The sequence below is a fragment of the Pithys albifrons genome, chromosome 19 (genome assembly GCF_047495875.1).
Source record: "Pithys albifrons albifrons isolate INPA30051 chromosome 19, PitAlb_v1, whole genome shotgun sequence".
NCBI classification, from domain to species: Eukaryota; Metazoa; Chordata; class Aves; order Passeriformes; family Thamnophilidae; genus Pithys; species Pithys albifrons.
In genome coordinates, this window is record NC_092476.1 from 7,118,430 (window position 1) to 7,133,627 (window position 15,198).

General features: G+C 46.2%; 1 protein-coding gene across 4 annotated transcripts in view; it reads left to right on the forward strand.

Moving 5' to 3' along the window:
* Positions 1–507: 507 nt before the first annotated feature.
* The window catches only part of UNK (unk zinc finger), a 46,436-nt gene continuing 31,745 nt past the window's right edge, over positions 508–15,198 (forward strand). For all 4 annotated transcript variants that reach the window (XM_071573453.1, XM_071573455.1, XM_071573456.1 and 1 more), the window contains exon 1: positions 508–717. In XM_071573453.1, the coding sequence (XP_071429554.1) occupies positions 620–717 (98 nt within the window). In that variant the 5' untranslated portion in view covers positions 508–619. The remainder of the gene's footprint in view (positions 718–15,198) is intronic.

Genomic DNA, 15,198 nt, shown 5'->3' on the forward strand with positions numbered 1-15,198 from the left:
AACGAGAGGATGCCAGCACTAAAATACAACACTAAAATAACCCTCCCCGCGGCCCCGCTCAGCCCCTGAGGCAGAGGAAAGGCGAGGGGGGCAGGAAGGAAGTGAGGCCGCTGCCACAAATAACTCCCGGGCCCGGCCTCCCCCGCCTGCCTGCAGGGGCCGGGCCGGGCGGGGTGTGCCGTCCCCGCGCTCGGTGCCGCCCCGGGGGCCCGGTGTCCCCTCAGGGCCCGGTCCTGTCCCCGGGGGTCGGTCCCCCCTCAGCGCCCGGTGCGGGCCCGGCCCCGCCACGGGGGGGCGCCCCAGAGCTCCGCCCGCCGCCTCGCACTACAACTCCCGCCGCTCCCCGCGCGGCAGGAAGCGCGGAAGAAGCGCCGCCGCGGGGCGCTCCTGGGAGTTGTAGTCCCGCCGGCCGGAAGCCGCCCGCCTGCCGCGCCCCGTGCCGGCGGGCGGCGCGCGCGCGGCGGGACTACAAGTCCCACCCCGCCCCGCGCGCCCCGCCGGGGCGGCAATGGCGGCGGCGGCGCCTGCGCGCGGAGCCCTCCGTGCGGACCGCGCAGAGTGAATAATAAAGGTCTCCTCGGCGGCGGCGGCGGCGGAAGGCGGCGGAGGGGCGGGAGGCATGTCCAAGGGCCCCGTGGCGGGCGGCCCCGCCGCGGCCGGGCCGGCGAGCGCCGCCAGCGCGCTGCAGGCGCAGCCCGAGAAGCCGCAGCACTACACGTACGTAGAGCCGGGAGCTTCGCCCGCCGCCCGCGCGCCAACACGCGCCTGACGTCAGCGTGCGGCGCGCGCGGGGGCGCGCGGGGGGGACGCGCGCGGGCACCGGCTGGAACCGGCCAGGGCCGGAGCGGACCGGGGAGGGGACCGGAGGGCGGGGGGGGGGCACCGGGAAGGGGGCGAGGGAGGGGCGGGGGGTGAGCGACAGCCCCCCCTCGGCTCCCCCGTGATGCACCGGGGCGGCCGCGCCCCCCCCGCGCCGGGAGGGGACCCCCCGGTGACACCCCGGGCCGGGGGCGGGGGCAGCACCGGCTGGCACCCCCACCGGGGGGGCAACGGGACCCCCGGCCCCTCGGGTGACATCCGCGGGTCCTCCCCTCGGGGGATGGTGGGACAACCGGACCCTCGGGTGGCACCCCTGTCTGGGGGTGGGGGTCCCTCTGCTGGGCTGCGATGGCACCCCCGGACCCTCGGGGGGCACCCCGATGCGGGGGTGGGGGTCCCTCCACTCGGGTGAGAGAGGACCCCCGGCCCCCTCCTCTGCTGTCACCCCGGCCCCCTCCTCTGCTGTCACCCCGGCCCCCTCCTCTGCTGTCACCACCGGCCCCCCCCTCTGCTGTCACCCCGGCCCCCGCTGCTGTCACCCCTGTGCCCTCGCCTGTCACCCCCTCGCAGGATGGGAGTCCTTTCCCCCTCGTGCTGTGCTGGTGCTTTGGGGGTTGGGGTCCTGCTGAGCTGCCATCAGGGCTGTCACTCCTGTTTGCCACCCCCTGAGGGGTCCCGGGGTCCTCCAGGAGGGCTGGAGCTGATCCCTGTCAGGGCAGGTGTCTTTGGGAATTGCACATGTGTGGAATATCCCCGCTGGAAGTGTTACACCAGAATCACGCTGAGTGTTCCCCCCATTCCCACCTTTCCTTGCCCTGCTCGGGTGTGATCCGGCTCTGTGTGTGTCACCTCCATCCCTGGAGATATTCCCTCAGCAAAGGCTTCCTGCTGGAATGTGTCTTCCCTAACCAAAACATACCATATTGCTGTGTTGTCCCACGGGTGTACAACCCCTCGGAGCTGTGTGGAGTTGGCCTGTGTGTGACAGGTTGTTTGGGTTGGAAGTTGTGATGATATTCCCTTCTCCTTGTGCAGTGGGGATAATGGAGTGGATTGGGAGTGAGCATTGTCTGTGTGAGATGGGCTGATGATGGATCTGTACAGATGGAAATAGGTCTGTGTTCCCTGCCCTTCTTTTCAAAGTTTGGGACTGTTCCTGTTGAATAAAATACACATGTTGAGCTGTTTACTCTTATCATTTTAGGGAGTTGTCTGAAAGTTGTCCTACAAATACCCATATCTCTGGCTTGTGTCATTGCCCCCACCCAAAGCGAGACGTGTGCCCTGTGAGCTTTTCATTTCCATTTGCATAAAGTTGGGGATGGACTTCTTCCCTGTGTCCACACTGGGATATATGGAATCAAAAGAGCTTCAGGAAATTCATAGGCACTGATCTGTGTGCTGGGATCACAGGCTGTTTGCCATCCCTGTCCTTCAGGCTCTTTGGAATACCAAGTCTGTGACAGAATGAGAGTTCCTGAGTTTTATCTCCATCAGGAAGATCCTGTTGTGATCTTTAGGGAGCTGGCAAGCCACAGCCTCATAGGTTGTGTTATTTCTGGTGGGGTCTACAAGTCTGACAGCTTTATGGGAGATATGGGCATGGAAGAGTCTGCTGGGAATGTTGCTGAGGTGGTACAAGAGGGAACAGGAGCTGGTGGTGGAAATGGAGTGACACCAGTGATGGAGAAAATCTGTCCAAGGTGAGAGGGAAAACAAAGAGATGATCAGAGAGTGTGAGTGCACAGGGTGGAGGAAGGTAAAGGTGATAGCTTGGCTAAGCATGACCATGGAAACAAGGATATCCAAGATTAGGAAAAACAGAGGAAGAAAAGAGTTCAAGAAATGGGAGAGATTAGGGCAGAGGAGGGAAATGGGACAGCGTGCAACAAAGCTGGTGGTGCAATTAATGTGTTTCCAGAGGGCAAAACTTGTGTTTTTCAGATGGATGCTAAAAATACTTCAGTGAAAACAGTTGCAGAGGAGCAGAAAAACCATAAGTGAGGGATGGGTTTGGGGCTGCCGAGTGCTGACAGCGGGATGTGAGCCATCCTTTGGAAGTCTTGGATTTGTGCACTGGGTCACATCATAGTGTAACCCCCCCTCTGATAACATATGGGAACTTATTTGGTGGTCGTTCATGTGAACAAGTTGTATGCTGTTGTAATGTAAATATTTTCTTCCTTTTTTTTGTTTTTCCTTAAATACAGTTTGTTTCCATAAAATGACATGAAGGTTACAAGTTGTAAACTCAAGTAAGCTTAATTATCTACATACTTTGCTGTTCCCTGGGGACAGGCAATCTGGTGCTGGGGATCTCTCGGGAAGTTTTCAGTTGTATATATGAGGAAATGTTCCAATTTCTGTATTAGTGTCGATTTCTAAACTCTTGGTGTTACTTGCATGAGATTTTTAGATACTTTGCAGTTCTTCTGTCAGGAAGCCTTTATGTTTGTTTAGAAGTACAGCAAAAGAAAATATGGAGATAAATAGAGTTGATGATGCTCTCTCACACCTTTGGCACTGTTTGTTAGTGGAAGAAGAGCCCAAAGATCCATGATTTGTGTCCTTTGGTAGCAGTTCCAGCTGGATGCTCCTGGAGACAAGTCACTGGTATATGCCAAACTTTGCTATTTAATTATGGATGGTGTGTTTCTCTGGGGATCTGGTATTCCGTGTGGAGAACCCGAGTGGGCAATGAAACACTCCATGGCTGCTGTTGTGTTCTCTCTGGGTTGCTGGATTAGATGTTTGTTCCTGTGGCTGCTTCTTGTGATCCCGCAGCTCCCGTGGCAGGATGAGGCCAGTGTATTCCTGGGAACAGCGGGGTGAGATGGGCTTGTTCCTGGGGTACCTGCAGGCTTTGATGTGCTCTGCAGGGCTTGGATGGGAGTGAGAAGTGGGTTTGGTTTGGGGAGGCTCTGTCAAACCTCAGCTATAAGGGCTGGCTTTGCATCATTTCTCGCCTCTGACTGGCACATTATTCCTGCAGGTATCTCTGTCTTTATTGTGTCTACAAATGTGGGTGAGAGGCTGAGTTCAAAGAAAGTGAAAGCAAGTGCTCAGTCACTGGAGTTGTAGCTACAGAGTGCTCTGGTGTAGTTTTGTTTTGGTACAGTCTGTCCATTCTTTGCTGCTGCCCTGGTTGGTTTCAGTCAGACTGGATGCCTTAATTGTGAGTTGTAAAGATTGTTTCCACTGCTTGGCTGTTTATTGATCTGGCAGAATTTAGATAAGTGAAAGTGGAACAGTCCTTTGTTTGCTGTGCATTCACCTGAAAGTCAGACAGTTTAATAACTCTGCAGGAAAACAAAATGGGGTGGAGATAAATTAACCTATTTAATAAAAAAAACAAAGAGTCCCTTCAGTCGAGTCTGACAGGGCACACACACTCAAAAGCACAGTTGAAAGTGTTCTGACTTAGGTGATAAACTTGGAGACACAGATTTATTGTGCATAACCTGGGACACTCCTCCTCAAGACAGTTCTCTTGACTGTGCCTGTCTCGAGTATGAGCATCCATCCTGGATGAACCTCAGGATTCCATATCCCCACTGGCTGTACCCTCGCTGGGAGCACATCCTGTCCTCCTTTGCACTGCAGCAAGATAAGCTTTGTGATTATGCCTTTGCAGCATAAAAGGCAAAAAACTTGTCTTTCCTTTTGCATGAGGGGAGGAATTGTGGGAAATTCCTGAAGGATTAATATCCTGTAAGTCCTGCTAGAGCTGCATCCACATGGCTGGTGGGGCTGTCATGTAGTGACTGCTGGCTTGTGCCCACCCAGGCTTTGTCTTGCAACTATTTCAGTGCCATTTAGAGGTGCAAGAACCAGAGCATTGAGTGAAGGATGTTATAAATGGGGATGAAAATTGGGTTGCTGCAACACTTTGGTTGTAGCTGAAATCAAAGACATCCTTGTACCTGCATCGTGCCTTGTCTGGTGGTTTCTCGGCCTTAAATAGGAACTTGGGTTAGGACAGCAGTGGAAATGGGGGTGAGGAAGAAGTAAAAAGCAAGATCATAGGTCTACTTGGATTCCAGTGAAGAGCTTGCATGCAAAGTCTTATTTATCTCAAAATCTTACGTTATAATTCTTACTCCAAACCACCAGCACACGAAAACGCACCTCGGAGCGTTTGTAGCAGCACAGAGTAATCCTTATCTTCTTATCAGTGGTCAGTGTCTTACCACTGGCAAAGCAAACCCAACATGTCTGACCTCAAATGTGCAGAGTGAGTGTCTGAAAGAAAACCAAAACCCAGATGCTAACAAGTTTTCAGAGTTCTTCTTGCTCTTCCAGGGCCTGCAGCCTTTGCCTGCACAGTCTGTTGGGTTGTGCATTTGATGTACTTGAGCTGGGTGGTCTTCACAACCTCGTGGATGGGTTGAGGCTTTTGAAATTGTTTTTAGAAACCTTTTGTGTTCTTTTCAAACCATTAGAACTCTTAAAATAACAAACTGTTGCTCTAATTCTCCTCCAGTTTTGCTGGTGATAACCCTTAGAATCAATAAGCTGGTAGGGACTTGTGCAAAAATAAAAACTAGTCCATTTGTTTAAATAGAAAAAAAACCCAACAAAACAAAAACAAGCATTAAACAAAATAAAGAAAAAAAACCCAGAAAACAAAAACAACAAAAAGAAATGAGTGTGCTTTTAGGTTTCCAATTCGGTAATACCCTTGAAGAAAGCACAGTATATGTATAATATATTATTATTGTATTGTGTATAAGATAATACCTTTAGGAAAGCACAGAGTAAGTCAATATTTCTAAAGCTGGGACTTACCAGTGGTCTGTTATATCATTACCTGCAAAGGCAGCTTATCAGGGAAGTATGAGCTAGTTATTATTATTTTTTAAGCCTGTGAACTTCACTGGATACAAGTCCACTGCCAGCTGTTATTAGGAAGTGTGAATAGTTACAGGAAGTTGGAAATGTAAAGCACTGGAGTGTGAACAGGAAGAGGTGCCTTCACTGTGTGTGCTCACCTCTGAATACATCTGCTGAAAATAACATTTCAGATTTTATGGTTCTTCAAAGGCCAAGTGTTGAGAGGCTGCAGCTCGAGAGGGGCTGGTGAGGGGCATTTGGGCCCAATCTGTGCAGGACTGAGCTGTCCTGCTGATAAATGCAGATAAATGATAAATGTTGGGGCTAAAAAGCTGCTTCTCCCTTGCGTGGAAGTGGGGCTGGGGCTGTGGTTTTCTTGCTGTATTTCCACTTCATAAGTGAGCAGTCTTGGTTATCAGACAGGGAACTCACATATGTGTGACTGCTTTATAGAAGCATATCAATATTTTGCAGAATGAAAAGCTTCATGTACTGCTGGGATGTTTTCAGAATTAGTTTTGATCTGGCCAGGCTTAGTATTTCAAAAATCCCAAACTCTGTGGAAGAGGAGAGGGATTCAGTCAGGCAGAATTGTTCCAATATGTGAAACAGTCCTTTATTTTTTTATTTAATAAAAGGTATCATGTTGATGCTTAAATATTGCTGACATTGGCTCATAGGATAGTTTTTTGTGGCATGGGAGATGAAATGAATTTAATAATTGTTTTAGAGTACCTAAGACTTGATGATCCTTGTGAATACCCAATCAGGGTACTCTATGACTCTAAAAACCTTGAAGCTTAGAGTTTCCCATTACACCAATTTTTCTCATTTTGTAGGTTTATGTGTTGTTTAATGTTTTTTATGTCACGTGGCTTTATTTTAAGGCAAATTCTGTTGGAATTCAGTATTGTATTGTCTTAAGACCTGTTCTTTCCACTAGAATAAGGTTTTAATAACTTGTAAGAGCAGCTGAGACGTGCAGTCTCCTTGTTTCAAAGGATCTGCCCAGTGTCCTCTGGACCATCTTCCCCAGCGTGTTCAGCATCCCTGCCTGGCTGGGCTGGACGTTCCTGTGTTGTGTCAGGAGGGAACGTGTCAGGACACCAGTTAATCACACTTGTTGTGTGGCATATTAGCATGAGCTGTCACTGGGGGACTGTGTTAATACACCAGGCTGAGAGCAGGTTCTGTCTGTGATCCCTGTCAAAGGAGGAATTTCCGAGAGAGGAGCGACATAAAGAGGCAACAATGTCTTCAGTTGCTGCGTGGAGGCTCCTGAGAACCTGTTTGTCAGGACTTGAAGAGCTGCCTTCACTTTCAGAGGGTGCTGAGGTGCTGTTTTGTTCCTTCCATCAACGTTTCTTGCTTTTAAAAACTTCATACATCTTCTTGAAAGCACCAGAAATGGGCTGAAAGAAATGGTGAGAAGTTACTTCGTCCATCCTTTGCCAAACAGAATCACCTACATCACTTTAGCTAAGAAATGTTTTGTTTAATCATCATCACCAGGCACTCAGCAACAGGACAAGGGGGCACGATGGGCTCAAGCTCTGCCAGGGGAAATTGAAGTTGGAGATCAGAAAAAAATTCTTTGCAGAGAGAGTGCTCAGGCATTGGAATGGGCTGTCCAGTGAGGGGGTGGATTCCCCATCCCTGGAGGTTTTTCAGCTGAGCTTGGCCGTGGCACTGAGTGCCATGATCTGGTAAAGGGACTGGAGTTGGACCAAGGGTTGGACTTGATGGTCTTGGAGGTCTTTTCCAACCCAATCCATTCTATGATTCTGTGATTGATTTTTAATATTGTGGCAGCTTCCTCTTAAAAAACCTCCCTAAACTACATTATAGTGAAATCACGAGTTATAAGAGGGAGTCAGTCACAGCAGTTTCTATCTTATAAAGAATTTATATATTCTATAAACTTCCTGTAATGTTCAGCACATCACTTGCAAATCAGGGACGAAGTTGTTGCAGAAAGCTGTGTGTGCACAGAGCCAGCCAGCAATTCCCCCTGTGTCCTAAATTAATGAGTGGTCACGTGCCGGCAGGCTGTGGAGCAAGTGCAATTTCCTAGCTACCTTTTTTCTCTAATTTATTGAGAGAGAGTTTGTCTTTTATATCAGGGCAATCAAAAATACGAAGCCTCAGCACAAGGGTACAAAGGGAGATGCTAAAGGCTTGTACCTTCTCAAACTCCTCCTAGTGATGACAACCAATTTAGATGCTTGTGATGATTTTCTCAGCAATCTCTTGTCTTGTGTATTTTGATCAGGGCTTGATGTAGTTAATGCCAGTTTGACATTTGAAATATCGGCTGGAATGAATGTTCCCTTGAGATGAATACCAGCAATTTCTCCTCTCCTTAGCTTTGGTGCAGGCTGGCTCCTGACTCAGACCCTCACCCTGCTGGAGTGTTCACTGATGTTTAGATGATGATTGTTACAACAGAAAAGTTCTAGGTTTATTTGAAGGAAATGTTTTAAGCAATTTTAAGCACTAAAGTGCAGGGATGGCAATAAAAGAGCCATCTCACTGAAATGCCCAATATTGGCCTGATTCTTACCTGTTATTTAAAGTCAGAGACATCTGATTGGGGTTGTCACTGGTAGAAAAGAAACTTGCACCAAATTTGTGGTCAGAGAAGAATAGTCTTAGACAATCCCTATCTATCTATTGGTAAAAATTGCAAATAAGTTTCAGCAGAGTGTACTGGCTTAAGACTGATGGCACTGTTAAGTGTAGCCAAGAAATTAAGGTTGGATTGCTTTTTACCATTTTATGCCTCAGATTTCTTTTGATGAATATGCAGTCATGCCCAAATGGAAAGGGAAATAGTTTTTTGAAGCTGTACCTGTTTAACTTGGGGGTTGGAACTACATGATCTTTCAGGTCCCTTCCAACCCAGGCCATTCTGTGATTCTATGAATATCTGCAAAAATCTGAATTGAAGTCAGTATTGTTTGACTTGTTATCCTTTGTCTTCAGCATGTCACCACAGTTCCAAAATAAGCTCTAAGTATGCTCAGAGGTGATTTTTTTCTCCTCTGACTGCAGGTTTTCATTGATGCCACTTGACTGTTACTGACTGTCACAGCAGAAATACAAACAGCAGATGCCTCAGGACAACAGTACAGCTTTACAGCAACAAAAAAATATTGTCTGCAAATTTAAAATATCATGAGAGTGCTACTGGATTTATTCATGTATTGATTAGTCAAAATGGGAAATGAGCAGCTGTGGCAGAGCTGGGGTTTGACTGCTGTCCCCTTGGGGGACAGCTGGGGTACATCTCGATGTCACTGTGCAGTGATGCTTCTTTGGACACCAGAGTGTGTAAGACTTTCTTTGGAGCTGTCCCTGCTCTGTGGAATGTCAAAAGAGTCTGCTGAGCCGCAGCAGATACAGATGAAGTCTGAGTTGAGTGCTGAATGGAAAAGAAAATCGATTGAATGGTTGACATTGATCCTTCAAAATCAGCCAGTAAGAGTTGGCTTTTATCTTTATGCTGGCACATGTGTTGTGGGTGCAGGTTCATGCTTGTTAGATAATCACCGTGTTTTGTTTCAAACTCACAACAGAAAACGTCTGTTCACAAAGGAAAGCCTTTCCAAAGAGGCTGCTGGGAGTCTGGTTGGTGTTTAACCTGAGAAGAAGCAGATGCCATTTCACTTTCAAATATAGACTGGGGAGAGCACTGTGGAGCTGTCATGTCTTGTGGAGTTTGGGTTGTCTGTTTTTGCTCCTGTGTCAGTGCAGCCCTTCAAACAGCTCATGTCTTAAAAGTGTTGTGAGTGTGGGGCTGCAATTGATGGACGTGCTGTCTGGTACATCTCGAGGCGTGGCCAGGAGAAGGGAGGCTGCTGTTCTCTCCTTCCAGAGCACCTCTTGTGAGATAAGATAGAATCATAGAATGGATTGGGTTGGAAGAGACCTCCGAGATCATCAAGTCCAACCCTTAATCCAACCCCACTGTGATTACCAGATCATGGCACTCAGGGCCACGTCCAGTCTCATCTTAAAAACCTCCAGGGGTGGGGAATCCACCACCTCTCTGGGCAGCCATTCCAATGTCTGACACTCTCTCTGCAGAGATGTTGAGGCTTAGCTGCCTAAAAAAATGCTCCTAACAATCTGTAACTGAAACCCTGAGCTATGGAATGGCTTGTATGGAAATAATATTTTTCTGAATTAGCCATTATGAATTCTTGCATGTGGGATGTTTTGTTTTAGGGAACCAGCAGAGTGAGTAACACAAGTTTTAAAACAGCCCAGCCCTGTTCCCAGCCCTCACTGGTTTCTGCAGTTGATAGGCCTGGGTAGGCTTTGTTAGTGCTTGAATTGATGGTGAGAAAAGTACAGTGTGAGGAAAAAAAACTTTTCTGGAAGCTGGAACTTTAATTTTTACAGGACATCAGGGTGTTATTCAGACTTTAAGTCATTGTAGCAAACCTGATGTGTGTTATCCCCAGTTGTGTGTTATCCCCTGCCTTTCTGCAGGGACATTCTCCCTGTCTGAGGCTACAAACACTAATGCTGAGATAAAAAAGCATCATCTATCTCATCTAGTCAAAATAAGAGAGAAAATTTACCTGAATATAAGTTTAATAAATTACCCCAATAGATCAATCTGTGGATGGGTGTTTCTGTGAAGTAAAATATTTAATTGCAGTAAAAATTAGCAGTACAATATTTAATTGCACATGTGGGTCTGTTTTGCTGACAATTAAAGCAGGTACAAACCTTCTCAGTGTGCAGCTGTCAGGGTGCAGTGAGCTCCAGCGTTTTCCCTGGAAAAGTTTGGCTCAGCCCACATATTACTGAAAAATAATCATTTCCATATGATCTTGTTCTCACAGACTCAGCTCTTACACAGGTGCCGTAGGGAGGGATTAATGGCAACTAAATAGTTTGTAGAGCAGAAACCAGCACAGAGAGGGCTGAGTGTTGTCTCAGTCGGGGTGATCCGTGTTTGAAACAGCAAGATGTGCTTTGGGCAGAGTTTACATAAACCAACGGTGTCTGGTTGCAAATATGTCATTGAAACCTGGAAAAATGGGCTGTGTGTTTAAAACGTTGCATGAACTGCCTAAATGCTGAGTTAATTTTGAGGTCATGTCAAGTAATACATATTCATGGCCAAGTAATTTTGGAAAAAGGAGAGCAAACTCAAGGAAATGTAAATGTAAGCTCGAGGCTTTATGCAGAATTCCAGGTCTTGCTGAGTGGCTTTTAAGGAAACGCCTGTGAAATGTAGTGCCATTAAGTGTTTGCATATACCCAGGCTTGGATTGTTTTAATTAAGAAGGTGAAAGCTCTGTGTAAACAAACACTTTTGTTTGAGAAGGATTTTATTGGTGTGGCTTGGTTATATACATTTCATGGTCTGCTGACGCAACAAGTGCTTTATAAAGAGAGCAACTCTGCCAAAAAATGACTGAAATTGTTTTATTCGTGGGGTTTGAGTGACACAACGTGATGGATGCCAAGCTGAAGGGATGGATGAGGAAGCACCAATTCCTGCAGAGGGAACAGGGTTGTGACTGGTGGGGCTCCTGCCTTGGCTGCTCCCACATGGGATAAATGTTTGTTTTATGGAGTTAACTCCGAGCTGAAAGCCTTGATGTTCTGTCCTCATCAGGACAGAGTCTTGGTGAGCTACTTAGCTGCTGCATGGCATTGCTCTGAAAACAAAGCCATTTTTCCTATAACTGTGGAAACCAAACAGTGTTTTGACTGAGACTGGTGCAGAGCTGTCTGCTGTGATGGGCTGGCACCACTCTGGAGTGTCTCTCTGTTTTCCCTTAGTTTTTCAGCGTAGACAAGGCGCAACTGTTTGCCTGACATTTTTCTTCTAATAAAAAAAAATGTCCTGATACTTTCTGGTAGTTGCCAACACGTGTTATTTTTAGCATGGACTTTTGCAATCACTCAAAGTCCTTATCTGTGAAGTTTTGGTGGTGTGTAATTCATCCGTCGCGGCTGAAATGAGTTAGTTGTGTTCTTGTCCACCCCGTGATCTCCTTTGAAATCCAGAAATGGAGTTACAGGAGAGATCAGGTTACTGCTGAATATGCCTGTTGTGCATTTTGGTGTGTTATCCCTACTCTTCTGTAATTTAGCAGTTTGTATTTTACCTTCTGTGATGCACATTATCCTTTTCCATTTATTTGGAAGCATCCAGCTCAACTTTGCTTGGTAAATCATTCAGATGCCCAGAAAGAGGAAAACTGGAGTGCTGCCTTCCTCTTTCTGTAACAAAAACTGGGTGAGCCTCTGGCGATGGTTGTGAGCAGTTGTCATTTTGACCACTAAGGTACACAGTGAGTTATAGGAAGTCTTAAAAAGCCTCCCCCACCAAACCAGCCCAACTCCATACATCTATAATAAGTCTCTCCAACTCTCACTTTCTTGATTTGCCCTCAGACTGACATTATTGTCAAGCTCTAATGGAGAAGGGGAAATCTTAACAGCTTTAAAATCACACACTGCTGTCTGCTGTGTGACCTTTTTCCAGTTGATGGTTCAATTTATTTAGGTGATAAAGAAAACACTGAGGCATGTGAAGTCTGTCTTCTTGACAGATGTGAGCTTACTGAAACTTTTTCCTCATCCTTTTCTCCTTCCCCACATTCACGGTCAGCCTTTTGTTCTTAAAAAGTGATCTGTTTATTTTTCTTAGAGATTTAAATGCTTTCTGATCTTTTCAAGGTTTACAGGACTGCACCAGGCTGTTGGGGCATGGAAGGGCAGGGGGACTGATGGTTGTGGAGATGTCCTGATTGAGAGATGTTTGCATTTTGGGTCAAGTGATACGTGGCTTGATGTGAAGTGTGAGGGTTTGGTCAGGTCTGTGAGGTTGTATTTCTAAACGCCATTAAATATGGAAAAAGGGGAAATAACCAATATTGGTGAGCCACAGCAGCTGATAAACCTGATCTAGTGGGTGGTATCCCTGCCCATGGCAGAGGGGCTGGAAGCAGGTGATATTTAAGGTCCCTTCCAACCTAAGCCATTCTGTGATTCTTCAATACAGAATACTGGTAAAACATGCTCAGTATTTTTCCTGAAATTATGATTAAAACTTTGAAGATTGCTGCTAATAGTGTTTGTTATTGTTTGATATTCAGCAGTGATTCATGTCAGACTCTGTTTCAATATTAGATTACATCTGCCAGTCAGTAAAAACTACTGTTTATTGAAACAGACTTGTCTTAACTTCTGCTCCTACTAGAAGGACACTGAATGTCTCCTGGAAAAGGCTTGGGCTGTAAAGCAGCTGCTGGTGGTCTGCTGGGGGATGTCTTTGTTACCCCTGGGAACCAGGAGCTGCAACTCCTGTGAAGTTAAATTGTTCATTTCAATTCTTCCTCTCAAATTCCAAGAAATCTTGAGTTGAAGGTCATGTTTGCTGTCAGGAAGCTTTGCACTGAAATGCCACCATTTTATAAGGCATTGTGGGATTGATGGATATCAGGCCTTCCAAATTATTTTGGAATGATGCTATTATTTAAATCCCAATTTTTTTTCCTCTTATTCTGAAATACCTCCTTTACCCCAAGAGCAAAAACTCCTGAGCAATGTCAGAGCTGCATATCATGGGGTTTCTCTATCAGTAATATGTTAAACTAAAGGTGCATTAGTAGGATTTTTATTGAGTATCCTGTTGGAATAAGTAGGTTCTGTCATGCACTACTGACTCATTTCAATTGGAATACCACAGTTGAGTAAAAGAAAATAATTGAGTCATGGGTTTCTTACTTAAAGGGTGTCTGATATCATCTTTTGCAATAAAATTTTATGAGGGTGAAATGAATTTAGAAAGCTGATTTAATATGGACAGCTCTTTTCTTCTTGTGTTGGGGGTGGCTCTTTGAGAAGAAAATGGCAGTTTTGAAAGTATTTCCAAGAGATAGGTATTATTGGATTACAAATATCAATATCTGTACTTAGCTATTTTTATTCAGGGTTTTGCAATGCTGTCTACTGTGCAGACAGTCTGTTGGGTAAGCACACCCTGGTTTACTTTGGATAATTTTATCTGTGTTAGCTCAAACCACTAATTTAACTTTTTACGTGAAGATGGTGGGGTTTTATATATATATTTTATATATATATACACACACACACATTTATACACACATGCACACACACATATAGAAATTTATAGCTGTCATTTTTATATATTATTATATATTATATATAATATATTAATATAATTTTTATATATATACATTTCAAATTAATAATTTTATTTATATATAAATTTTTTTCTCCCTTAAATTAGGAAACCTTTCTCCATCCTGGTGTGTGAACACAGCTCAGTGTCAATAGGAGCCTCCAGAGAAGCAAAGCTGATGAGCAGCTGAGCGCAGTGACCTCTGTCAGTCAGACTGTGTTTTTCAGGAAGGATGTGATCTGGAGCCACCTGAAACTTCATGAACAGGTCCAGGGCCTCATACAGTCCTGTCTGAAACAGCAGGACACCTCTGATATAAAAATGCCAGTAAAAGTCCCCAGCATTCCCACGGACTTTTGTGCCGATGAAATGACATCTTTGCCAGTGTGATACTTTGCTGAGAGAAGGCAGAGAGGGCTAAAATAAGTGGTAATGGCAGAAAAGGGGTTTCTTCCTGATACTTGAAATTTTATCAGGACCTTAAGCCTTGGTTTGAAACAAAAAAACCCCAAAGAAACCAAAACCCAAGACAAAACACACAACCAAGCAGTTAATTTGTGGATGGATGCAGGGATTGAGCGCCACTGGCAGCAGACAGCGCTCTGAGTGAGGACCTGCACGCTGAGGTGAAAGCTGTTTGTGTTTGGCACTGCCCTGGCCCCAGACCTGCAGGGCTGGTCCCACCCACTCAGCCCAGACCTTCCCTGAGGTGCTGGAGTCATTTCTTGGGTGTAAACACACCCACACCTTTGTGAGATCTCCGTGTCAGTGGTGTCAGATCTCCCTATTGCCCTACATTTGTGGTTGGTGTCCTAGTCTGGATTAGCCCAAACAATTTTTTAATGGTTTTCTCTCTGGTGCTGTGTTGATGCAGAAGGTTCAGGTCCTGTTCATGAGCCTCTGTGCTTACTTTGGTCCTTCCTCTCTTCCTGAGAGGAATTTTGGCAGAAAGGGGATTGACTTGGAATCATAGAATGGATTGGGTTGGAAAAGACCTCTGAGATCATCAAGTCCAACCCTTGGTCCAACTCCAGTCCCTTTACCAGATCATGGCACTCAGTGCCACGGCCAAGCTCAGTTGAAAAACCTCCAGGGATGGGGAATCCACCCCCTCTCTGGGCAGCCCATTCCAATGCCTGAGCACTCTCTCTGGAGAAACAAGAAGAGCTGTAAAGGAGAGGAGCTTAACTTGGGACATCCATAAAGTTTTCAAACAGTGCAGGGGGTGTTGGAAGCAAAGGTGAGCCTGGCTTTGTGTTACAGAAGCAACAAGAGTTTGGAAGAGTTGGTTTTAATCCTTTCATTTCCTTGCTCCTCGCTATTATTTCTCTCCCCAGTGTTCCTGATCCTTCTGCTACAAGGCAGGGACT